This window comes from Heptranchias perlo, chromosome 14 (genome assembly GCF_035084215.1).
Source record: "Heptranchias perlo isolate sHepPer1 chromosome 14, sHepPer1.hap1, whole genome shotgun sequence".
In the NCBI taxonomy this organism is placed as follows: domain Eukaryota; kingdom Metazoa; phylum Chordata; class Chondrichthyes; order Hexanchiformes; family Hexanchidae; genus Heptranchias; species Heptranchias perlo.
Window position 1 is genome coordinate 48,525,871 of NC_090338.1, and position 27,564 is coordinate 48,553,434.

Sequence of the window (27,564 nt, forward strand, 5' to 3'; positions counted from 1 at the left end):
TCTCTGCTTCATGGAGAACAATCCAAGCTTCTCTAGTCTCTCCAACATAACTGAAGTCCCTCGTCTCTGATATCATTCTGATAAATCTCCCCTGCACCCTCTCCAAGGCCTTGACATCCATCCTAAAGTGTGGTGCCCAGAATTGGACATAATACTTCAGCTGAGTCCTAACCAATGATTTATAAATGTTTAGCATAACTTCCCTGCTTTTGCAAATCATAATGTAGTCCCTAGAAGATTTAAAGCAAAGCAAATCCATTTTGTTTTGAAGTAATAAAAGTTGCTGTTTTCATTCACGCTCCTCTGGTATCAAAGGTTAAAGCAGAAAAATATTACCGGCACTTCAGACTACATTACTACAGCTTTGTCTTGGCCTAGCCATAATTTAAAACACAATTTTAAAAGTAAATATTATTTCAATGCACTTACTGATAATGGTTCTGCTGCATCATCATCTTCTACTTCCTCTCTATTGTCTTCTATTTCCTCCATCACTTCAGCTTTTGCCTCTGCCACCAATTCCCTGAGTGGTCTATTACTACTGACAACACTCACAAAAGGGTGCTGTTAAAACAAAAGAAATTGTGTTCACTATACCAATTTAGCTGCTACTGCTCACAACTGCACTTAGAGATTTTGGACCAACTTGATTGCAATTTTCATTCAGTTCTAGATGTGCATTCTGCTCAGCTTTTTGTGGGGGATGGTTTTAAGAATAAAGTGAACAGCAGCACCAGGTTATTCCACCACCCTCACCGAGCATCACAGGGAAAAAAATGCTTCCAAACTTTGATTTAAAGACTACTGCAGGAACATCCCCCCACCCAAAAAAAATCAAAATCAAGAGTTGTGCTTTTATTAAAAATCTACAATGGCTTCATAGAATGTATAGGTGAATGACCTTTTTTGAGAATTCAGTAAAACAAACACATTGACACTTTTCCTGTCTTGATCACTGATCACAGCAGAAGAAATAGGCACATTAGACTACATTAAAGAGCATTCATTCCAATGATAAAATACATAGGCTTGGTACAAGAGGGGAGACAGACCTTTAATATAAACACTCAACAATTCCATCCCATCGATCAAAACTTTACTCATGAAAGAGTTTCAATCTTGAAAAGTCCTGTACAATTTAGCAGGTTCTGTATCCTCAATGTCTTAACTTCACACAACGGCATTGGATGGCGGAGTGTGCCTTTAGCCTAGTGGTAGCACTGCCGCCTCTGCGGCGAACTCTGCACCAGACAGTCCTAGCAAGTGGAGACCATAGATCCAGCTCTGAATTCTGGGTTGACATCCAGCAGGATACTCGTGTTCGGTGTGCCTAGGTGCGCTCCCCCATCGTATGGGTTGTGGGAGCCCTTCCGTAGTATAGAACTAACCACTTTATTGGATGGTATAAAAATAGTTACGGCCACGGGAGGAGCATTCACGTCGCGGCCTATCAGACTGTTAATCAGCCTGCGAATCCTGCCACTACTTCACACTATTCTCCAAGGGAAGAGTGTGGAGACACGAAAAACAACTGCACTGGATATTTCTTGCCTCTGGTACATACTCCATTTCATAAGAAAACCTTCAGCACTATTTAAAAAAAAATGCCAGAAAGGTCAGACTCTTCCATGTTGACCTGACTAAGCTAAAAACAGAAATTGCTCAGCAAACTAATACCCCATATTACCTCATCATGTAGCATAAGAAAATGACAAGATTTTTTTTAAGCCTTTTCCTAGTTTATCAGTATGAAGAAATTTCACCCCTTTGCTACTAAACACTCCTGTAAAACCAATTTTACCATAGTTTGCACACAGTTTTAGGATGGGGAGGTTCCCTCGACTGAATTATGAGGGGCCTAGAAAGAGTGGCCAGGTAGGACCTATTTCCCTTAGTACAGGGGTCAATAACCAGGGGACATAGATTTAAAGTAATTGGTAGGAGGATCAGAGGGGAGCTGAGGAGCAATGTTTTCACCCAGAGGTTTGTAGGGGTCTGGAACTCACTCTCTGAAAGGGTGGTAGAGGCAGAAACCCTAATCACATTTAAAAAGTACTTGGATATGCAGTTGATGTGCCATAACCTACAAGGCTACGGACAAGTGCTGGAAAGTGGGATTAAGCTGGGTAGCTCTATTTCAACCAGCACAGCTACGATGGGCCGAATGGTCTCCTTCTGTGCTGTAAATTTTCTATGTTTCCTTCATACATTGCCCCCACACAAAAAAGTGAGCAATTGGATGTTATTTAGTCATTTCTTGAAAGTTTGTTAGCAATTTGAAGCCAAAAACTTCAAACAAATTCTGGCGGTGTGTCAATGTCAGGTACATTTTTTTATTCATTCATGGGATGTGGGCATCGCTGGCGAGGCCGGCATTTATTGCCCATCCCTAATTGCCCTCGAGAAGGTGGTGGTGAGCCGCCTTCTTGAACCGCTGCAGTCCATGTGGTGACGGTTCTCCCACAGTGCTGTTAGGAAGGGGGTTCCAGGATTTTGACCCAGTGACGATGAAGGAACGGCGATATATTTCCACGTCAGGATGGTGTGTGACTTGAAGGGGAACGTGCAGGTGGTGTTGTTCCCATGTACCTGCTGCTCTTGTCCTTCTAGGTGGTCGAGGTCGCAGGTTTCGGGGGTGCTGTCGAAGAAGCCTTGGAGAGTTGCTGCAGTGCATCCTGTGGATGGTACACGCTGCAGCCACAGTGCACCGGTGGTGAAGGGAGTGAATGTTTAGGGTGGTGGACAGGGTGCCAATCAAGTGGGCTGCTTTGTCCTGGATGGTGTCAAGCTTCTTGTGTGTTGGTGGAGCTGCACTCATCCAGGCAAGTGGAAAGTATTCCATCACACTCCTGACTTGTGCCTTGTAGATGGTGGAAAGGCTTTGGGGAGTCAGGTGGTGAGTCACTCACTGCAGAATGCCCAGCCTCTGACCTGCTCTTGTAGCCACAGTATTTACGTGGCTGGTCCAGTTAAGTTTCTGGTCAATGGTGACCCCCCCAGATGTTTTTGGTGGGGGATTCAGCAATGGTAATGCGTTGAATGTCAAAGGGAGGTGGTTAGACTCTCTTGTTGGAGATGGAGATGGTCATTGCCTGGCACAAATGTTACTTGCCACTTATGAGCCCAAACCTGGATGTTGTCCAGGTCTTGCTGCATGCGGGAACAGACTGCTTCATTATCTGAGGGGTTCCAAATGGAACTGAACACTGTGCAATCATCAGCAGACATCCCCGCTTCTGACCTTATGATGGAGGGAAGGCCATTGATGAAGCAGCTGAGGATGGTTGGGCCTAGGACACTGCCCTGAGGAACTCCTGCAATGTCCTGGGGCTAAGATGATTGGCCTCCAACAATCGTTACCATCTTCCTTTGTGCTAGGCATGACTCCAGCCACTGGAGAGATTTCCCCCTGATTCCCATGACTTCAATTTTGCTGGGGCTTCTTGGTGCTCTTTATCAAATGTTTTGATAAAGTACGTGTATTAGAAAATATTATAAAATGAAACAATGAATGTTCTCTAAGTAACCTATCCCAACACAGAATTTAAACCCACAAAAATCAGAAAACATTGAAACAGCCATATAATGAAGGTTGAGGAATATGTAAATAAGCTTCCTTGAATCTTGAAAGGGGAAGAGAGCTTTTACAGTGCATACATGACTCCTTTCTTACCCAGTACCGAGAAGCCCAACAAAAGAGGAATCACTGCTGGATCTCGTAATGGGAAATGAACCAGAACAGATAAGAGCAGTAAGCATTGGGGAGCATCTAGGAAATAGCGATCATAACATAATAAGGTTTAAAATAATAAAGACATAAAGTAAGACAAAAAGACCAAAGTAATAGATTGGAAAAAAGCTAATTTTGAGGGGGATGAGAATAGAACTAGGGAAGGTAAATTGGAAAAATATTGACAGAGATAGAAAAGCAGTGTGAAATATTTAAAATGGTGATCAAGAGAGTTCAGGTTTTTTTTTTAAAAGAGGAATATATTTCACAAGAACAAACTAACCAATAATGAAACACCATGATTAATAAAGAGATAAGGATAAAACTGAAACTAAAGAAAAAGGCATACTCTAAGTACAGAGGCAATAAAGGAGAGGATGACATAAGGAAATATGAAGAGGTTAGGAAAGAAGTCAATAAAACAATTAGGAAAGCAAAGAGGAACCACGAAATGAAATTATCAAGAAATATAAAAATAGCAAAGTATTCTACAGACACATTAAAAAAAAGAAAAATCAGGATCGGGCTAAGGCCACTAGGGATGCACAAGATAAACTCACATGCAAGGACAGCAAAATGGTGGAAATATTGAATAGTTACTTTGCCTCAGTATTTACCAAGGATACTAACATGGCGGGCATGACATTAGAAGAGGAGATCAAAAAATATATTAAAAAAAGGTATTTAAGATAGGGAGGGGGGGGGGGGGGGGGGGAGAAAGGAGAGGAGATAATTGATAAACTAATCAGAGAGGATAACACCTTTGATCCAGATGGATTGCATTCATGCATATTAAAAGTTAGGGAAGAGATAGCAGAGACAATGTTACACACATATACATATAATAAAGATTAATTCACAAAGGTAATAGTGTCAGAGGACTGGCAGACAGCTAATGTTATTCCTATATTTAAAATGGGAGATAGAACAAGTCCAGGGAACTATAGACCACTTAGCTTAACATCGGTGGTAGGAAAGATACTGAAATCTTTACTCAAAGATGTAACAGAAAAACATTTAGAAAATGAAAATATAATAAATAGTCAGCATGGATTTCAAAAGGGAAAGTCATGCTTGACCAACCTTACTGAATTCTTTGAAGAAGTAACAGAAAGAGTAGACAAGGGTCATGCAGTAGATATAATGTATTTGGATTTTCAAAAGGCCTTCAATAAGGTACTGCATAATAGACTCATGACTAAGGTCAGAGCATGTGGAGTCAGGGGATAGGTAGCAGAATGGATAGCAAGCTGGCTACAAAAAGAAAGTAAGGGTTAAGGGTAGCTACTCAGACTGGCAAAAGGTGGGAAGTGGTATTCCACAGGGATCAGTGCTGGGACCACTGTTGTTCACAATTTACATTGACAATTTGGACTCTGGAATCGGAAGTACAATTTCAAAATGTGCAGACGACACCAAATTGGGGGGTGTAGTTAATACAAAAAGGGAGAATGTGTCAAAATGCAAGACACGAGTAAACTTGCAGAATGGGTGTGTAATTGACAAATTAATTTCAATTTCGATAAGTGTGAGGTGAGGCATTTTGGTAGGAAGAATAAGGAGGCACATACTCCTTGGATAATAAGAGACTAAATAGGGTGGAGGAGCAAAGGGATCTAGGGTTATAGATAGACAAACCACTAAAAATAGCGACACAGGTTAATAAGGCCATAAAAAAGGCAAACCAAGCACTGGGGTTGATTTCTAGAGGGATAGAATTGAAAAGCAGAGCAGTTATGTTAAACTTGTATTGAACCTTGGTTAGACCACACTTGGAATACTGTGCACAGTTCTGGTCTCTATTATAAAATGGATATAGAGTCATTGGAGAAGGTGCAAAAAAGATTCACAAGGATGATACCAGAACTGAGGGGATATAATTATCAGGAAAGGCTGAACAGGCTGGGGCTCTTTTCTCTAGAAAAGCAAAGGCTGAGGGGTGACCTGATAGAGGTCTTTAAGATCATGAAAGGGTTTGATAGGGTAGACGTAGAGAAAATGTTTCCACTTGTGGGGGAGTCCGAAACTAGAGGTCATAACTATAAAACAGTCGCTAATAAATCCAATTGGGGATTTAGGAGAAACTTCTTTACCTAAAGAGTGGTAAGAATGTGGAACGCACTACCAAAAGGAGTAGTTGAGACAAATAGTATAAGCTAGATAAACACAAGAGGGAGACGGGCATAGATGGATATGTTGATGAGGTTAGATGAAGTAGGGACGGAGGAGGCTTGTGTGGAGCATAAACGCCGTCATAGGCCAGTTGTGCCGAATGCCGTGTTTTTGTACCGTAGACTCGATGATGTGACAAATAGTGCAATTACAATGCACCTACTGGTTTAACATAGGTATAATCTTGATGTTGGATTCTCAAAATCGTGGCAATGCTAAATTCTTAATTGTGTGCACAGAGCTCAGCTTGCTAGTTGTTTCTCAACTTCCATTTTCAAGTTTAAAATATTGGCTGTGGTTAAATTGCAGCCAAGGTGAAGCCAGAGGTGCGAAATCTGAAATTGTTGTTTGGCTGCAGTTAATCTACGTGCTTGCATTGTTGCAATGCCCAAACTGGTTTACAGTAACAAAATATGCAGCGTAATGGCTCTAAAAACATAACAGCAGTTTTTTCATTAAAAAATTCTGATATCTTTTCATTAAAATAAATACAGGAACTTTCAATCACTGTTAACATACACTATTGGGAACGGAGGGGAGAGGGGGTGACTCCTGGCCAATTAATCACCTTCAGTGGAGGAAATGTGAGGTACATGAAAGGCTAAAATTAAAGTTACTTTCATTGAAACAAATCTCCCAAGGCATGGCTTATGGTAAGTCAGAAGATGCATTGATTTTTTTTTAAAAACACAGTAACATTATCCCATGTAACACAATATATTAATCTCCCACTAAAGTGTAGTTTTGTGTCCCTTTGAAATTACACGGTGTAATTGTTCTATAGGATCAGGACTGGTAGTTAACTACATAGGAGGGGTGACCCAATAAGATACAACAGAATAAATATGACTATGATTGGGTGAGAGACTGTTAGAAAAGGGTTATATTAAGTATGCGGTGGTGTGCTATACACTTTTAATAGATGACTAGCCGATTGCACACGGGGTGTCAATACCAAGTATAGTCATCAGATGAAGTCGGGTTAGAGGGTAAGGATATTTGGATCAAGGTGCAGAGACGTAATTCATTCCATATTTTAAAATCATATTTTACTATTTCCATAATAAATTCCTAGGTCCACATTAATAATGGAAACTGCCCATGTAACTTCTCATGCTGCAGCACTGCCTTGGGGAGAGTGTGTAATTACAGTACGACAAGTTTACATTAAGCAGCTACTATTATAAATGTGAACATGAGAATTAATAATTGATCAATGTAATAATTCAAGAGCTGTGAGGGAGGGTTTAAACTAATTTGGCAGGGGGGTGGGCACCAAGGTGTAGCATTAGAAAGGAGAAACAAGGTGCACAAAGGATTGAGAGAAACAGATAGCACTAGAGTAAGAAATAGTACAGTATTAGGTGGGATCAGACTAAAAGAATACCAGAAGGTCTAAGATAGGTTTAAAGTGCATGTGTGTAAATTGGTGAGCTGCAGGCGCAAGTAGCCACATGGGAATATGATGTGGTGGCGATAATGGAGACCTGGCTCAAAAAAGGGCAGGATTGGGTACTAAATATTCCTGGATACAAGGTGTTCAGAAGAGGTTGGGAAAGAAATAAAGGAGGGGGGTGTGATATTGATTAAAGGAGAATATTGCAGTGCTGGAGAGAGAGCATGTCCTTGAGGGATCAAGGACAGAATCTATTTTGTTAGAGTTAAGAAACAATAGAGATGCTATTACACTACCGGGTGTATTCTATAGACCGCCAACTAGTGGGAAGGATATAGAGGAGCAAATTTGCAGAGAGGTGCAAGAACGATAGCGTAGTGATACTGGGGGACATCAACTATCCTAAAGGGCAAAGAGGGGAAGGAATTTCTGAAGTGTGTTCAGGAGAACTTTCTTGATCAGTATGTTCCCAGCCCAACGAGGAAGGAGGCATTGCTGGATCTAGTTCTGGGGTATGAAGTGGATCAAGTGGAGCAAGTGTCAGTAGGAGAACATTTAGGGAACAGTAATCATAGTATCATATGGTTTAGATTACATTTGGAAAAGGACAAGAAGCACTAGAGTAAAAGTACTTAATTGGAGGAGGGCCAATTTCAGTGGGTTGAGATCATATCTGGCCCGGGTAAATTGGAATCAAAGATTGGTAGGCAAAACTGTAATCAAACAATGGGCAGCCTTTAAAGAGGAGATGGTTTGGGTACAGTCTTGGTGCATTCCCACTAGGGGGAAAGCCAGAACTCCCTAGATGACAAAAGAAAGAGAGAGTAAGATGAAGCAGAAAAAGGGGCTTATGACAGATGTCAGGTTGATAATACAAGCGAGAACAAGTACAGGGAAGTAAAAAAAGGAAATAAGAGGGGCAAAGAGAGAGCGTGAAAAAAAACTGGCGGCTAACATAAAAGAGAATCCAAAAGTATTCTATAGGCATAAAAATAGTAAACAGGTAGTAAGAGGGGTGGGGCCGATTAGGGACCAATAAGGAGATCTACACATGGAGGCAGAGGGCATGGCTGAGGAACTAAATAAGTACTTTGCATCTGTCTTTACCAAGGAAGATGCTGCCAAAGTCACAGTAAAAGAGGAGGTAGTTGAAATACAGGATGGGCTAAAAATTGAGAAAGAGAATTGATAAAGAGTAAGGCTGGCCGTACTTAAAGTAAATAAGTCATCCGGTCTGGATGGGATGCATTCTAGGTTGCTGAGGGAAGAAAGGGTGGAAATTGCAGAGATGCTGGCCAAAACCTTCCAATCCTCCTTAGATTGGTGGATGGTGCCAGAGGACTGGAGAATTACAAATGTTACACCCTTTTTTTTTTTGAAGAGTGCAAGGATAAACCCGGCAATTACAGGCCAGTCAGTTTAACCTCAGTGGTGGGGAAATTTTTAGAAATGATAATCCAAGACAAAATTAAGAGTCACTTGGACAAGTATGGATTTATAAAGGAAAGACAGCACAGATTTGTTAAAGGCAAATAGTGTTCAAAAAACTCTATCAAGTTAGTTAATGAGGTAACAGAGAGGGTTAATGAGGGCAATGTGGTTGATGTGTATATGAACTTTTAAAAGGCGTTTGATGAAGTGACACAAAATAGGTTTGTCAGCAGAATTGAAGCCCATGGAATAAAAAGGGGCAGTGGCAGCATGGATACAAAATTGGCTAAGTGGCAGGAAACAGAGTAGTGGTGAACGGTTGTTTTTCAGACTGGAGGGAGGTGTACAGTGGTGTTCCCCAGGGGTCGGTACTAGGACCACTGCTTTTTTTTGATATATAGTAATGACTTGGACTTGGGTGTACAGGGCACAATTTCAAAATATGCAGATGACACAAAACTTGGAAGTGTAGTAAATAGCGAGGAGGATAGTAATAGACATCAAGAGGAAATAGACAGGCTGGTGGAATGGGCGGACATATGGCAGAAGAAATTTAATGCAGAGAAGTGTGAAGTGATACATTTTGGTAGAAAGAATGAAGAGAGGCAATATTAACTAAATGGTACAATTCTAAAGGGGGTGCAGAAACAGAAAGACCCAGGGGTATATGTGCACAAATCTTTGAAGGTAGCAGATTTTAAAAAAAGCAAATGGGATCCTGGGCTTTATAATAGACTTTGGGCGCTAAATTGGGCCATGTAGCGCCCATTGTTTCGGCGCTATACGGCCTCTCCGACATCCAAGATGGCATCTTGGATGCGCTCGCACGTTTCCTGCGTGACATGCGCCAGACGCCACCTTGGTATAGGAGTTTGCGCGGGCGCGGATAAGGAACACTGGAATCAAGTAAAGTCGGGAGAAAATGGCTTCAGTGTGCAACGCTGATTTAAAGTAATACACAGCATTTTGAGACTTAACGCTCAACTCAACGCACAGTCTTAACACCAACCATCTGAACGTGTCTTAGAGTGCCTGGAGGATCCCCCACCTGTGCTATTTAAAGGGACCATGCAGGATTTACAGGTTAGTGGCTGGATTATTGCTTCTGGCTGCCGAGACATTTGTCACTGTTTTTGGAGGTCTTCTAAATTTCAATACTAGGATGCGGGGACATAGCCTAACATTTAGAGCCAGGATGTGCAGGAGTGAAGTTAGGAAATGCTTCTACACGCAAAGGGTGGGAGATGTTTGGAACGCTCTTCTACAGACGGCAGTTGATGCTAGCTCAATTGTGAATGTTAAATCTGAGATTGATAGATTTCTGTGAACGAAGGGTATTAAGAGATATGGGGCGAAGACGGGTATATGGAGTTAGGTCACAGGTCCACCATGATCTCAGTGAATGGTGGAACAGGCTCGAGGGGCTAAATGCCACTGCCACTTGCTGCCTCTTGATATGCGCCATCTTCTCCTGCAAGAAAGCGGGACATGTGTCTGGGTGATGTGCCTGTCATGGTTGAATAACTGCCAGTGTGTGGCCTGTGAGTTGTGGGTGGGCGGCTTGAAACAGTGGTAATATGTAAGAGTGAGAGGAAGCACCTGATTGGAAGAGCTGAGTACTGATGGAAAGAGTTTATTGTGGGGGATGGGGGTTGTAGTGCGTGGTGCAGTTGGTAGGAGACACCACTTGACAGTTGACCTCACTCACCTTGACCACTCATGTCAAAGCACTGAACTTCTTCCTGCACTGCATCCATGTTCATGATGCTGTGCGCCTGGCATTGACTTCATCCTCCGCTGCCTCCCACTGTCTTTTGAGTATATGTCTGGAGGGCCTCTTGCCTCCCCTGCGGATATAGGATGTCCCTCTTTCTGTCCACCTCTTGCACCCAAAGTCTCTAGTTCATCAGCAGAGAACCTTGGTGCATGCACTCTTGCAAGCCTGGTACCAACTCAGATCGGCAGATTGGCGAGGTCTGGCGTGCAGATTGGAGGATGTGGGATTTAGTAGTGCGCAACCTTTATTCAAAGTTTTAACGTAACTCATCAATGTGTAAACATAGTGATGGGATCTACATCTGTGTTTTACGTGTGCGATGTCTGATCTCTGTTCAGACTCCATGCAGACAGTAGACTGTTATTTTCAGCAAACAACAGGTACCAGCTACCTTTAAGAGATTTCTAAGAAATATCCTCCCTTTAAGAGATTGAGCTCCCTCTGGTGGTGGAAAGTGAGAATTGCCTTGATTCCACATGCAAGGCCTGGAAAGGAAGGCTGATTGCAGGTAAGTGCTCCCTTGGGTCCAAACTTGCGTCTTGCCTGCCCAGGGTCCGTTGGGCGCGGGGTGTTAGTGCATTGCGCTACCATCACCCAGAATGGACCCTTATCCAATTTTTCCCTCAGAGTACAAAAGCAAGGAAGTTATATTGAAGCTTCATAAAACACTGGTTCAACCACAACTGGAGTATTGTGTCCAATTCTGGGCACCACACTTTCGGAAGGATGTAAAGGCCTTAGAGGGTGCAGAAAATATTTACTAGAATGGTTCCAGGGATGAGGGACTTCAGTTACATGGATAGACTGGAGAAGCTGGGATGTTCTCCTTAGAGTAGAGAAGGTTGAGAGGAGATTTGATAGAAGTGTTCAAAATCATGAAGGGTTTAGCTAAAGTAAATAAAGAGAAACTGTTCCCACTGATAGAAGGGCTGAGAATCAGAGGACACAGATTTAAGGTGATTGGCAAAAGAACCAAAAGAAGGTGACGAGGAAAAACCTTTTTACACAGCGAGTAGTTATGATCTGGAATGCACCGTCTGAAAGGATTGCGGAAGGAGATTCAATCATGGCTTTCAAAAAGGAATCGGATAAATACTTGAAGGGAAAAAATTTGCAAGGCTACGGGGAAGGAGTGGGGGAATGGGACAAAAAGTCGGCATGTGCTTGATAGGCCGAATGGCCTCCTTCTGTGATGTAACCATTCTATATGTAGGCACATCTACCAGAACTAGGTGTGGCACAAGAGTGTACAAGCTTTGAACTTTCAGCATGGTTTGTAAAGGTGGCATAAAGCATTTCTTAAGTGAACTCCTGAAAGCTGAAATAAGGCAAACACCAACTGCCAGAAACAGATAAAACTTTCTCTGCACATTTAACCAATCTGTCTTCCTGCATGGGAAGGGCAACAATTCCTTGATTTGCTGACAACCATATTTAAGGCAGTGCTTTACAGGAAAATATACTGCCATTCATTAGAAAAGCTCAAATTTTTCTTCTCTTATCTTGTTGCTACCAGCTAATACAAATCTGTCCTTGTGCAATTGCTGCTATTAACACTCATAAGCTGCTTAGTATAGGCTATTCATTTTTGGCATCTGTGCTCCATCTGACCAAGCTGCAAAAATGGTTGTTGAAAACAGCCATAATTTTTAATGGGAAAATCTATATTTACTTGTTTTCACATGAAGTCAACTTGTTGCTTCACAGGGTCTACAATCAGAAAGCATCTTTAAAAATATACCATGAAGTCAATTTTCAGGTTCGTGTCCAGTTTAAAAAGGTTGCTGTGGAAAATTATTACGATACTTGCAAAGAGCAGTAAACGTTTGAAATAATTTGCCAGGCATGATTGAAGAGATAAAAACATTTGATGTGTTCAAAGATGGGAAAACTAGGGTGTTAGAGAGATACTCTTAAATTAAAACATTGCTCCCATAAAAAAGGTCTTAAAATTCACACTTCTCTTGAAGGAAAATGTTACGCTACAGGAACAAAACCAAAAAATGTACACACCCAAAATTATTCACATTAAGGCACAGTTCTGATCTGTTAAATGAAAGACAAAGCATTACTTGTCCCAAGACACATAAAAACCAGTGACCATTATCTGCTCTAGTTTGAAGTTGTTCACCCCACTTTTTAAAAAAGGAAGCTCTTCAGCTTTGAACACAAAAGGTAAAAGCTACAAAAGTACACGTCTTATGTTTTAGGGTTTTATTTTAGTTATTTTTCTCAAATATACCATCCCAGGCCATTCCCAGTTTGGGACCTTACTCCTTACGATCAAGAATGTGCTTTTATTTGCCCAATATTTAGCTAATTTGTAGCGAATCCAGAGATTGAACAGAAGACATGAATACTATATTTTGACCAATGGTTAAACCACGTACCCTCATATGATCTTCCTCAACATCAGAAGGCGGTAGAATAAATGATTTGCTAGACAGAGACGTATGCTATAAATTGCCTAATAAATCATTACACAGTAAATGAATAAGTTTTAGGATAGTTACAGGCTCAGCTATTCCTTCTCAGAAGATAGAAAACAAACAAGTCATGTCTGCTGTGCTAACTTCAAATGAACTTAATCAGACACAAGGTCCCTGGACACTAACACTTATGTGGCAGTTTGTTGATCACCCAGAATCATTGTAGCCTATCTTATCACTCCATTGCTTCAGACAGACTAGTGACTTTGAGTAAGAGGGTGAAAAATACTCAAAAAATGCCCAGGACAAAAAGTGAATAGGTCTCAAACCAGCATTATCAGCAAATCAGCATTATCTAAACACAAATAAAACCATATGACGTTTGTATTTGAATTGAATGTCTTGGCCACTTCCTTAGACAACTGGTCAGACACAATGGGGAAGAATCTCTGAGGGTTCCCCAATTTCCTGTCCCCATTTACATTGTTTCTCCGGGATTTCCTACCGTCATGGTGGACGATTGGGTGACGCCCTGCGGAAAATAATGGTGAATGTCCAGATTTTGGGACCAGTGTATCAAGACAAACAGTTATTTTCTCAGAGTGAACCTGGTTTTTTTAACCTTATATGTACAGTGAAAAAAAAAATACATTAGACAAATCCTTCATTTTTGGAGTATTGGCCCCAACAAATATCTCCTCCTGTAACATGGTCTATTTCTGCTGTTGTTCCATCTTTCCCAATTTTATCAATTGCACTCAGTGTTACCACACAAGAATGAAAAATTGGATCAATATCCATTATAGACTGGATAGCTAGTTGAAAGTTTACAGTTGCAATTCAATCTCAGCATTCTTCGAACACTCAGACAATGTGGCTACTGCATTTAATAAAAGTCAATAAAATGTCTCAACTGTCCATTAACTCACACTTTTGTAGGCAGTAATGAACCACAGTTGTGCATTTTCTTCAACAATTTAAAATGGATAGAAATATTACAAATAATCCCATGACATTTGTGAAAAATTTAGTTTTAACTAGTATATAGCATGAAAATAGACAAGTACTTCGATTGTGCCTTTGGCAAATTCTGTGATTATGAAACAAGAATCCGTTTCTCAAGCCCTCACCTGCAATAGCTGAGCAGCACTTAGACGGGTCTCCGGATTCTTATCTAGTGCTTTCTTGAGAAAATCTTTAAAATCTTTAGACCTGAAGAGATGACAATTTAAAGATGCTTAAAATAATGTTTTCATATAACATGCACTGCTTAACTCCATCACGATCAAAACACATTTTTATTAAAAGTGTTGAAAATGGTGACCAACACGCGCCCAACAGTTTTAAATGCAACAGAGCATTACATTAAAAAGGCAATGTGTTATTGTGCCTGCTCTTTTCAGAAGATGAGTAGAGGGTAATTGTCTGAGTTTGGAGTACATGCCAGGACCCTTGTCCACTGGAAGCATGAACCCAGAAAATAGAGATCTCAAACAAGAGAAACCGGAGCTTGATCTTCAAAGGCACCACCATCACCAAGTCCCCCAGTGTCAATCTCGGGGGTGTCACCAATGACCAGAAGCTTAACTGGACTAGCCATGGCAACTCCATCACTATAATAGGGCTGAGGCTGGATTCTCTGTGATAAGTAGCTCATCTCCTAACCCCATCAAAGCCTCTCCACATCTACAAGGCTCAAATCAGGATTATGATACTCACCACTCACCTAGATGGGTGCAGCTGAAACAAAGAAAGCTGGACAAGATCTAGGACAGTGAATCTTGATTGATCAGCATCCCTGCCGCTGGACTCAGTAGCCACCTCCTCTATACCTAGCGCACTGTGGCTATAGTATGTAATACCTACAGGATGTACTGCAGCAACTCACCGTGGTTACCTCAACAGCATCTCTTTCACCCCCCCCACCCCACCCCTTGCAAGATATACTGCCGAGAAGGACTCGAGCAGCAAGAAAGCCAGTCACTTCCAAGTTCCTCTCTAAATCACACATCACCCTGACTTAAGCATATATCTATTGTCATTATCCAACACGATTGTGGGATCATCATTGCCACAATGATAGTGTTTCAAGGAGAAGCCCCCAAAAGCACCTTCTTAGGGCAATAAAATGTGGCTTTGCCAGCATCATCCAGATCCCAAGAACAAATTTTTTTTAAAAGAACTCAAACAAGCCAAATCATGTCTGAAGCTAAACAACACCTGCTCCAAATTTTTTTTTTAAATTCATTCATGGGATGTGAGTGTCGCTGGCGAGGCCGGCATTTATTGCCCATCCCTAGTTGCCCTTGAGAAGGTGATGGTGAGCCGCTTTCTCGAACCGCTGCAGTCCGTGTGGTGACTTTTTTTTAGCGAGATGAAGTGAATCGATGAGCATTGATGAGAAGTGTATGGGATACGGAAAGTGCTCCGGTTTGTTTTGGTCAGCTAGGTGTGTGACATGCAGGGAAACCCACCACCATATTGGAGAGTCTCCAAACCAAGTTACTGAGAAATCCATGAGGGTAGAGTTTATGTTTGCCCAAGAGTGCACACTATCTCCATATTGAGACACAAACACTTACCCAAGTTCAAAGAGCTCAGGTTGGCACAGCCAAGGTGTAGCCAATCCCAAGTGTGCATAGGGATACTGCTGGAGCTTAATCGGCTAAAATGGTGCAGCCTACTAGCCAAGATCACTGGTAAATTTCCCATTGCTTGACTAGTCAGGATCACACTATCTGTGCATTAGCTTGCAGGATTACCTAAAGCAGATTGGAAAGAATCTCACTCCCAGCAGCATTGCTACCACTCCAGGTTCCATTAGTGAACCAGTCTGGTTGATCAGTCATTAGCAGTACCCTGCAGTATGGCTCAGGCACTGTTTTCACACTCCGTACTACCTTCCAAAAGCTGCCATCCCAAATCTCCATTTCTTCATTAGCTACACAAGACATCTGCCTTCAGTGTAGTGCACAGCCCTATAGAAAGCATCTTGATGTTTGTCACACAAGTTTAATGCCACCTTTCAGTCATACTAGTCACTAACCAGGTGCTCAAGAGGGCCTTTGGCAAAAAGACTTCCAAACCTCGAGACCAACTTCCCCGCCAAGTTATTCAGTGACAGGCCAGAGTTCTCCCTTCCTTTAACCATGTCACCTTTTTGCCACAAATCCACTGCATCTCTGGCATGAACTGGAGGAAGCCATTCTGTTTCATGACTAGAAGTTCTAAACCATAAAAGACACGCATCACTGCTCAGTGATCGCTGACTCTTCATTACATTCCCTGGAAAGCATTACCAGACAAAAAGGTGTCCAAAGGCTTTTTTTTCTGGGAGGGGTAGGGAAGTGGAAAAAAGGAAAAGTTTGAATTCACTGAGGTGAAGAAAAAATTCCAGTTCTACTTTTCCAGCCTTGCCAAATTAATCTGCACACAGCAGGCACCCTTATAGAATTGGGAGGGGGAGGAGAAGAATTGCTCATTAAACCTGAACTACTGACAGCTTTATGCTGTGGACTTACACCAAGTTGAAGTGGATTAGACTGCCCAAGCACATTTGGTTTAAGAATCCCATGGCCAAACAAGAAAAAATACCATCTTTTCCCCCCTCTTGAAAGTCAAAAAATTATTTGTTTATCTTCTTTAGTACATTCTTGAGATCAGTCTGGCAAATGGAGCCTTTTTTAGCAGGATTTTCCTGTTACATATCAGTGGTATGATCTTTCAGTCCTGATCACATTGAAACCAAGTTATCTGTGCACAAGATTCCTTCACAACACCGAGGAACTCCGGAAACCACTTTGTTGAGAAGGTTTATACTAGTGTTCAAATCTGAAAGAAAGATTGCATTTCAAAGGACAATTTTTCTTTAGAGGTTGGCAATTAACTTTTTCCTCAACACCTCATGACTCTTGGTTTTCTCAGTTTGTCACCAAGTCAAAATACAATGGAGTTGAAATGTTGAAGTCCAAGGGGACGGCGAAAAACTTCAATACCAATATTTCTGTCCGCAGCCCCACGACTCTGAACTGAACTGTCTAGCCAGTGTCTCACCGTCCCTGGCTGCTACATGAACTACTGTGTTTAAGATTGGCCTGGCTTGCCCCACTGTAAATTCCGACATACTGGAAGTGGAACAGTCCGTGCTGTTCTTATCTATGCCATTAGGGTCATCTGGTTGAACTTGGTAAGCCCAGAGGCATAAGACACATCATGCTGCTCCCTCAGTGGTAGGTTTTCCCTCTAAGCCTTAACAAGTTCTTTAGTCTTAGCCACCATGGGATACTGGTAACTGTTTGGTACCATTGTGCTCAGTGATGCCCGACTGACTGTGCATGTCTGGATTTTGTAGGCTTACTGTGCTTGCCTATCTTTTTCTGAATAATGTGGACAGCATATGCAACTATTTCTTATGGGTGCTTTTCACAGACCAGAGAAATTTGACAAATCACAGTGTTACCTTTTGGTGACAAACATTTCATGCAATAATCAGGAATGCTGGCAATCAAGAATGCACTATTATACTTTGAAGTGGTTAACCCTTTAACAGCTCATGGTGCAGACATGCTGATCCAGGTGTTTTATATGAAATGGGAGCAGGAAACCACATGCAGCAGCAAGTGACTTTTCCAGAATTTCTCACGGTTATATTTTTATGTATGCAGAGGTGGGGAAAATGAATTAGAATTTGTTTCAAAACACTTTTTCCCCAAAACAGGTTTGGGTAAAAAAAAAATGAAACTTATGCAAACAATTCAGTCATTACCATTTTGATGGATTGTCCAGCGTTGGAGGATCTCCCTTGGCAATTTTCAGCAAAACTCTCATTGGGTTTAACTCATGATGAGGTGGCTCTATCTGAGCCATTTCAATCAATGTTATACCTAAGGACCAGATGTCAGATTTGTAATCATATGGAGTATCCTTCATGGTCTCACACATCACCACTTCTGGGGCCATCCTAAAAACAAATAGAGAAAACAAAATTTAACAAGGTTACAAAATTCCATTAATCAGGAAATTCTCAATGGTTGAATATATACATATTTATAATATCTAATTTTACCTATACAGCATATCATGGTAGGTACAGCACAGGAGGCAGCCATTTGGCCCATCATGTCTGTGCCAGTATGTATACAATGCATATTTTTTTAAAAACTAACAAACAAGGACAAAATAATTTATTACAGCTGACAAATTAATGGGAGGCGATTTGACACTGTTAGTCCAAGTGCAGAAAGGAACAGAAACAACATCAAGGCAGTTTATACATGCCAACCGGTATGTATGTAACCAAGTTAAAATTGATGGCATATTTATAAACAATTGATTGTTACATTTTTGTTTATAGTTTATAATTTTACATATACAGCATATGTATACACAGCATATTTTCTGTTCTGATGAAAGGTCATCGACCTGAAACTTTAACTGTTTCACTCTGCATAGATGCTGCCTAACCTGCTGACTGTTTCCAGCATTTTCTGTTTTTATTTGGTTTGCACTGGCAAACATTTTGACAATCCACTAACCTCAGACATTGTACATTTCAGCAAAGGCGGCTTTTGTTAAGGCAAAGTCTCAATAAAACACATGTATAATACAATTATGTAGAGCACTTAACGTTTATAGGGTCTAATAATCGGTTGATTCCACTCCATTTAATAATTTGAAGACTCCGTGCCAGCTGAGTCACTCTTAATGGCCCATTGTATGTAGAGAGGTGCCATGTTTTGCAATAGATTCTCTATTAAAAGTAGCTGAGCTTATGCTCAAAGTTCTTTCATACTCAATTATATATTTTTTAGAAAGTCTTGCAAGGCAAGGTACAGAATGATGCTTTAGTACACGTGTCTTGGGACCCTAGTTTTCTTTGCCCCCATCACTGTAGTAAGATTGAACCTCATATTCAGAGTTGTCAGATCCAAAGATCCAAAGCACAAAATCTGGCATAAAGGAGTACATCCATGTATTATTGATACTATATAATAGAAAGCAGGTAGTCACAGCTTATGGCATTATTGAACAATTTGTTTTGCATAATATTTTGATTTATTGTTCATAAACAACTTGCATTTGTGTAGTACTTTTAATTCAATAAAATGTCTCATGGCACTTCATATTAGAGACATGTAGTAGAGAATTTAGAAGAATTGGCCAAAGACAGAGGAATATAGATTGAGGTTTTTCAAAAAGTGAGGAGATAAGAATCAAGACAAAAGAGGTTTATAGAGGAACCTCCAGAGGGTGAAGGAGAGTAAAAACTACAAATGTGAGCAGTGCTCAAGAATATCTACCAATAAAACAAACAAACAGAGAACAAATAATTTCTAACCTATTTTATTACAATGCCCCAAATATAATAGAAAACCAAGAAAGGATTCAAAGTAAAAGCAAAGAATTTACTTAAAGAATAACTGCCTCCACTTTGTGCAGCATGCACAGATCAGAAACATTCTAATTATCAGTGAGAAATGAAAGTTACATATAAAGTTAAACTAACCACAATGGACTGACATAGCACAGTGGGAAGGCGGCACAATGTTTGTACTAGGAAAAGGTCATCTCCATTTGTACGTACCAATAGGGTGTTCCAATGAAAGAATCTCTCTTTTGCAGCGTTTTTGTGTTTTTTGCTGAAACACCAAAATCAGCTGTGAAGGGAAGAACACAATTGCAGTTATTATAACTCTTTTTTGGGAATTTGGCAATGATTTCTGTATTTCAATCCAATACCACATGGATTTAATAGTACAAAGCATTGTAACATATTATCTGATTAGCAGCAGAGCTGTAACCAATCCTGTAAAATTAACCTTGCGCTTACATAACCTTCAATACAGTTTCTATCCAGTGAGCTATTCTTAAACACAAAGCTGTGCACTACACAAGAATGATAGTGAGGGTCAAAGTTCAAAGTTCATCGATGCTTCTCTTCCAGTTCTAAGCGTTTAAAATAACAATGAGCACCATTCTGATTAAATGTGTAATCTAGCTGCGAAGGTGGATAAATACCAGAAGACATTTGAAAAGAAAAATAAGTATTTAGTTGCCAAACCATGATTATTGATGGCTGGGTATGAAAGCAGGAAGGGTGTCAACATCAGTGTAAGAGCCTTAGAAGCAATAAATACAGAATACCCATAGTTTATCAATGTAAAAATCACAGATTAAATTCCTATGCTTTAGTTGGGAGGTGGGGGGGGGGGGGGATCAATTCACTTAACTATTTATTAAAATAGAAAATTCTATACTTTGTATTACCTGTCAAATTACCAAGGCTTTTAAAAAAAATCCTTGAATTCCCATCCTGTTTCACATGTACCATGAAGGTTTCTCATGGGTTCTCTCAAAATGTTGCAACTTTATTTTGAAATAGGGAACTCCCATGAAGTCTTAAGATTCAAATCTTTTTTTTTTAAAAATGCGACATGAAAGGACTAATGATCCAGTATTCTAAACTGTAACAAAGTTATGAAAACCAAAGATAATAAAACGTTATACACACCACATACATGGATCGGTTACTCCCTAATACAAGTCAAGCAGTAAAGTGCTGCATTTAAAAAGTGCTGCAATTTCCTGCACTATCTTGGTGTACAGTTTTAATCTCTTTCACAACTTCAGAGTTTGGGACAGAACCGTTTTACCACAACAGCTCCATAAGTGGACACCATCCTCTATGATCAAACAGATGTATTTTAAACCAATAATCTGCCCTTCAGAGTTGTAAAACAAAAGGGTTAACAACTATCCTAGTTGTAATGATCTACTTATTGGATCACGCAAAATCTTATGCTGTGCTAACACACTCACTGCAGACTGGCCAAAAGCAAGCACAGAACAGTGGTGTATTTATTTACAACTGAACAGAAATGTGAAGCACAAAACATTTGACAAAATACTAATGAGTACAATACAAAACAAATACAAGAAGAAATGTTTGTAATGGACCAATTACATTTTGTAAGAAACCGTCCAAAGTTTCAAAATACAAAATCTTGGGTACTGGTTCCACGTGTGTGCTGACAACACCCAGATCTACCTCTCCACACCTCTCCCAGCCCACTCACAGCCCCTGTTGTCAGACTGCTCGTCTGTCATCCAATGTTGGTTGAGCCACAACTTCCTCCAGTTTAAACAAACATTGGGAAATAGTTTTCAGTTCCCACCAGAAATGTGTTCCCTTTCCCCTGAATCCAACCCCTCCCCTATATTGTCTCGCATCCCAATGCTTCCAATTTAAATTTCTCGTTCGTGTGGTTAAATCCATTCATGGACTCACTCCTACCCATCTCTAACCTTCTCCAGCCCTACGATCCTCACCACTCCCCCAAACGCACGGTTCCTCTAACTGCCCTCTTTTGCATCCCCCTTCCCTTTGCCCCACCATTTGCTGCCATGCCTTTAGCCTCTTAGGTCATATGCTTTGGAATTCCCTCCCTAAACCTCTAACTCCTTTAAGAGCCTCCTTAAAATTCCGCTCTTTGGCCAAACTTTTGGTCGCCCATCCCAATATCTTTTTCTTTGGCCCAGTGTCTATTTTTTGATTATGTCTTTGTGAAGTGCTTTGGGACATTTTTCCACATTAAAAAGGTGCTATATAAATGCAAGTTGCTGGCAAGATGAGTTCAATAGGTTCTGTTTTCTTATGCCACTGAGTATCAGCAGGGAATTAAAAGTAGCTTTTCTTCTGAGTTCACAGGAGGAAGTTGTAAAACTACTGCACTTTTTCCCCAGTGTTGTGCTTTCAATCTCTTCGAAATGTGTTATCGGACAATTAAACAATTTTAAAATTTGATAAATACAAATAAATATTATATAAAACATGGAAGTGTGATGTGCAGTACAATTCACACTATCCCATCAGGAACATCAACATTTTACAAAGATTAAGTCACCTTACTTCTCTGTTCTAGGATCGGTCACCTTGGCTCAGTAGGAAGCAGTCTAGCCTCTGAATCAGAGGGTATAGGTTCAAGCCCACTCCAGTACTTGAGCACATAATCTCGGATACCTCAGTACCTTAATTAGTGGGATCTTGCTGTGTTCAATTAGTCGTCATTTAACAGTGAAGCACTTCAAAAGTAATACTGTGTGAAGTGCTTCAAGATGTCCTGAGGACATAAGATGCTTTCTAAAAACAGATTCTTCCTTTCTGACCTGTCAGCAGCCATTTTCTCGGCTTGAATTGAAAATTAAATAAGCAAGATCCACACATCTTTACTAAGTTTCAAAGTCTGATCTAGCCGAGAAACAATACTCAAGGCACACACGGTTTTGGAAGTCCCCTAAATCTTTCAAGTATGAATTTAGTTGCATACGTATTTAACTAAAATGTAGTGGTGTGTATGGTAATCCTCATACGAGAATAAGCATCAGGCCCACATGCAGCAAAACTATTTTCTCTTTCAGCTTCATGAATTAGTCTTTTTTTTAATTATATAGTGTTACCAATTAATTTAAGTATCCAACAGAAGTTCTAGATGAAAAAATTAAAAGAATATGGACCCAGATTCCAGTTAATATTAGACTTGGGACACATTCAGCAGGTTTTCGTGCTATAAAAACACTGCTGGTCACATGCACTGGAAAGCTCAGCTGCAGAGTTCATAGCAGGGCAGGGCCGTGTAGAGGCTGGGCGGTGCTGTTTTACACTTCTTGTGCTTGCAAAACACCCATGTTATCAACTCAAACAGAAACACTAAAAGACTTAATAAATTTCAAACTGACAAATCTGTGCTAAATTGGAAAGCATTTACATTAAATTAAACTTTTTATAACCTTTTGCTAACAGAAAGACCAGATTTTAAAAAAAAATCTGCACTCTAATTTCCTTACTGTAGATTCCAAAGTTACTGGTTCCCAAAAATAACCTACAACTATTACAGCACATGCATTTAGTAGGCAAGGTTACTTCAAATAGGATTAAATTATGATTGCTGACTAACCGTAGTAAGCTGCTACCCACATATTCAAAAAGATCACAGCCAAGTCCAATCCCATCTGCATCCAACATCCAGACATGTACTTCCAGCACAGGTCGCTGGATAGCGATAAGGACCAGGAACCCAGGATGATTGTTCCTTCTCTAACCCAGCATGCCCTTTCTTTTGTACAAGTATTCCTTTTTAATATTTTCCTTCTGGTTCTGTGAATCGTGTTTTTAAAGTTGTAAACAAATGTGATCAGCAGTTCAGCCTGTACAAAGTGATCTAGTGTAATATTTCCTCGTTCTGGATTCATAGGAAGTGTAGTGGGCTCTCCAGTAAGCAATTTACGGTGATAGGAACAGGAATATGCAATTCAACCCCTCAAGCCAGTTCCAATTAGATCATGGCTGATCAGTACCACAATTCCATTCATCCACCTTTGATCTGTATCCCTTACCTATCGATCAGTCTTGAAAATGTCAATTTTGGGGGATCAGTGCTCTAGATTTCCACTGCCCATTGTGTGAAAAAGTACTTCCTGATCAGGGTTAATTGTTAGATTTGCATGTTAAATAGTAAAAGATACAGGTTTTAGTTTGTAAGAGATGCATTCTGCTTGCAGAACTGTAGTCAAGCCAGTCACATGGGCAAAAAGGTCTTGGGACAAACCTGAACTGTAAACACAGGCTCCAATCTCAGAAATTGGGTCACTAACACAGCAATGAAGGGGGTAGGGGAAGCAGCTGCAGCCAGGTAATGATGCTGGTGCATTCACAGCACCACTGCAATACATGTAGCAATTATGAAAAGCTCAAATTGGGAGAGGCAGAACTCAGTCACAGCTGCCTCAGCCAAGAAGTACCCAATTTTGAACTGGAATCTGTTCCAGGGATTAAACATCTCCCAAACAAAAAGCAGTCAGATGCATAACAGGCTGCCCCTGCAATTTCCTTGCCACCTGAGGTCCCAACAAGGGAAGTAGTTCTATAGGAGAAATAGCATTCAATAGTTTTTTTAGGCAATAATACCTAATCTTTTCAAATGTTTAGCTGAAGGAGACAGTGGAAGAAGATTGTGCTGTTCATTTACAAGGTCCCCTGTAAAATTTGCAAAGGTGTATGTCAAAAGTTTGAGGACGTGCGAATATTATATATTGAAAAAAAAACTGCATTTTTATAGCGCCTTTCACAACCTCAGGATGTCCCAAATCACTTTACAGCCAATGAACCCATTTAATAAGGAGAATTTTTTTCTCTGAGGCTCGTGGGTCTGTGGAACTCCCTTCCCCAGAGAGTGGTGGAGGCAGGGTCATTGAATAATTTTAAGGCTAAGTTAGATAGATTTCTGATTAACAAGGGAGTCAAAAGGTTATAGTAGGTGGATGGGAAAGTAGGGTTGAGGTCACAATCAGATCAGCCATGATCTTATCAAATGGCACAGCAGGCTCGAGGGGCCGAATGGCCGACTCCTGCTCTTAATTCGTATGTTCGTATGAACTACTTTTGAAGCGTTTTAGCTGTTGTAATGTAGGAAGTGTGGCAGCAAATTTGCACACAGTAAGGTCCCATAAACAGCAATGTGATAATAACCAGATAATCTGTTTTTAAGTGATGTTGTTTGAGGGATAAATATTGACTAGGACACCAGGGAGAACTCCCCTGCTCTTCTTCGAAATAATGCCAAGGGATCTTTTACGTCCACTTGAGCAGATGGGGCCTTGGTTTAATGTCTCAACTGAAAGACGGTACCCCTAACAGTCCAGCACTCCCTCAGTACTGCACTGGGGTATCAGCCTAGATTTTGTGCTCATCTCCAGGCATGCCACTGAGCCACAGCTAACACCTATCTAAAGTAGCTGAAAAATGTTAGAACAGTTTGTTAATAAAGTAAGTGCTTTGTTCCCCTTACAAGTGAAGAGACAACTCAGAAATGCACATCAAATTGGATACAAAACATCTTATTTAAACCACCAAACAAACTTGTCATTTTCAAAAAAAGTAACTACTTGTTAACAGTGCAATGAAAACTGAAACAAATTTGCTTTTCAGTTAAGTAAAAAAAGGAACAAAAATCTCCTATTTTCCCCTATTAAGGTCTTGCCAGACCACGTGCTTCCTGTGGCAGAGAGGGTAGGAGACCTTCTTCAAAGTGTCTTAAATGAAAGTACTCAGTTCAGGTTCTGTTGAAGAGGAATGTCCCCAACATGGAGAAAACATCTCCTCTTCCCAACAGCAGCACAGCTGAAACTGAGAAAGCAAATGTCAGGTACTTTGAAGAAAATCTACTCCTATATTGCAGAAAGTCTTACTGGGCCTCCCTCTAAATCCCACTACTGCTGAATACACTTAATCTGTAACCACAAAATGTTCCTTCCTCAAAAATCACTTGTGTAAACTTTAAAAGCTTTTTTTGGTGCTCTGAAAATGTGTACGCCTATTTCACAGGAAGTTCTATTTAAAAAGACCATGAATGACCATTCAGTGTTTACACAGCTTGACCCCTACATGTTACTGAAAATCTGAATGTTCTACTGTATTTTGCAATTAGTGTAAAAAGTTTCATTATTTCTTCCTTTATACTTCACAAATATGTGGACTAACCTTTCACTGAAAACTATTTGAAACAAACAAATACCGTACCAAGTTTAACATTGCCATCCTGTGAAAGTAGAACATTCCCTGCCTTTATGTCCCGATGGATGATTTTCTGGCTGTGAAGGTAGTCTATGGCTTCCAGCATCTGCCGAGCAACAACACGGATCTGTGGTTCAGTCAGTCCACGATCCAATTCTGTGAAGAAAATGCCAAACAAAGAAGTAAATTGCAAGCAAGGGGAGAGTGCGTGCGAGCAGGGGGCTGGGGTGGGGGGAAGGATGGCAGAGATAGGGGGATGGAGTTCAGAAAAAGAGGGACATGACATTTGGCTCCCTTTGGGGTAGTTCCACCAGAACCCTAAATTAAGATCAGGGGGTCAAGAGCAGAGCTGTGGTGGTGTTTGGCTTCTATCGCAATACACCTCAAGATCCTGCTCAGAGTGTCAGTGCCAGCGGAGACTTTGCTCATAACCTTAGAAGCCGGCAGCTGCTTTTAAGTTGGGGTAGGAGGCACGGAAGGACATGTCCGGGGGCTGGTGAGATTTTGACGGTTTGTGTAGTCACAAAGGAAGGTCCAGTGCTTAACAATGACAAAAATCAAGGAGCCAGAATTCATCAACTGCTTCACAAGTTCATGAGTGCAGGTGATGAACAATTAACTATAGCTACTTCACTATTTTACCTCAGCTTTAGGTTTTGGGGAGCAAAATGTTTACAGTTTGCAAAGTTAGTCATTAGCCAACAGCGGCAGCAAAACTATAAAGTAAATCTGTTTTAACTTTAAATGGCTATCTGAATGGTTCATTTTTAAAACAGCAAAAAAAAGGAGCAAATTCAACAAAGCTTTGAGGAAAACATTGTGCTAGTAATATGTAAAACCTCAAGTTTATTCAGTGCTGCTGTGTGGTGCTCAAAACTGAGTGTATGTGGCAGACAAGGTGTGACGTCCTTGACATCACCAGCTGCAGGTATAACTGATCCTATATTGTGGGCAAGGCAGTCGTGAAAGTATTAAAAATCAAACGCATGCACCAAATTAAACATAAACTGCGGGTTCAATTTTAACCGGGGGCACTTCTGGGTACAGGGTGGGAGGGAATCCCCCATAGAGGGGTCAGCGTGAGACGTGGGCCATTTTAACTTCTGGGCCTCATTAATCTCCCGCCTGAAACCAGCGGGAGTGATGTCAGGGCCGGCAGGCGAGAGCAAAAATAGGGTCGGGAGCCCGAAGATCCAAAAGGAACAGTCTCCGGCATAAAATTACACTAGGCAGGGGCTTTCGAAGCAAATGCTGGCACTGGGAGGGAGAGGCAAGTCTGGGGCTGGGGAGGCCCAAGAGTTCCTTGCAGGGCCCAAGAGAGCACTCCTGTTCCACCAGGCTCACAAGATTCCACAGGGGAAAAAAAAAAGATAGTTATGTAATTATTATAAAAACATCAAATTTTGAAAGCAATGAATATTTCAAATATTGGATGCACAAAATAGCAGTTTGTTATTTAAATCTTAGACACAGAAAGCCTACCCAACATTGTTGCATCTACTGCGCCTCCAAGGCAGAACTCGATCATAATCTTTAAAAGAAGAAAAGGACAAGTAAGATAGATGAACATGTTGGCTCAAAGTGAAGTTACTGGCAAAGATATTTTATACAAAGTTATTCCAGAAACCCACAGTCATATTGATAATTCTCCTGCAGACTCTTATCAGACAAACTATATCAGCAATTGCCCACTTAGGTGAGGATATCATGCAAATTGCAAAGCTTCAGCTTCCTGTTGGCGCTTGGCTAATTGATGATCATGTGCAAGGATGGGCCATGATGCAAATTCAGCTCATTTGGTCTCAACTCTTCCTTCCAAGAAAGGAGTCGAGCAAAGTTCTTCGGTTCATAATGTAATTAGAGCTTACACATCCTTCTCTGTCTGAGTAAACTGTTCAAGAGTATTGCAAGCTACTTTTGTGCTAAGGGGCAGGAGTCAGCACCACATTCCACAACACACAAACAATCTTCTCTCAACAAGAACAGTGGGGGATAGGAAAAAGGGTGACGTAGAAAATTTAAAATTTAGCAGCATTGAAACATTAAGAAATTTCTGCTCAG

General features: G+C 40.7%; 1 protein-coding gene across 2 annotated transcripts in view; it reads right to left on the reverse strand.

The window, feature by feature from the left end:
• The window catches only part of stk10 (serine/threonine kinase 10), a 100,702-nt gene that overhangs the window by 30,331 nt on the left and 42,807 nt on the right, over positions 1 to 27,564 (reverse strand). For both annotated transcript variants that reach the window (XM_067996415.1, XM_067996414.1), the window contains exons 3-8: positions 26,986 to 27,034; positions 25,510 to 25,659; positions 19,519 to 19,591; positions 17,701 to 17,895; positions 14,066 to 14,147; positions 430 to 564 (exon numbers count right to left, since the gene is read on the reverse strand). In XM_067996415.1, the coding sequence (XP_067852516.1) occupies positions 430 to 564; positions 14,066 to 14,147; positions 17,701 to 17,895; positions 19,519 to 19,591; positions 25,510 to 25,659; positions 26,986 to 27,034 (684 nt within the window). The remainder of the gene's footprint in view (positions 1 to 429; positions 565 to 14,065; positions 14,148 to 17,700; positions 17,896 to 19,518; positions 19,592 to 25,509; positions 25,660 to 26,985; positions 27,035 to 27,564) is intronic.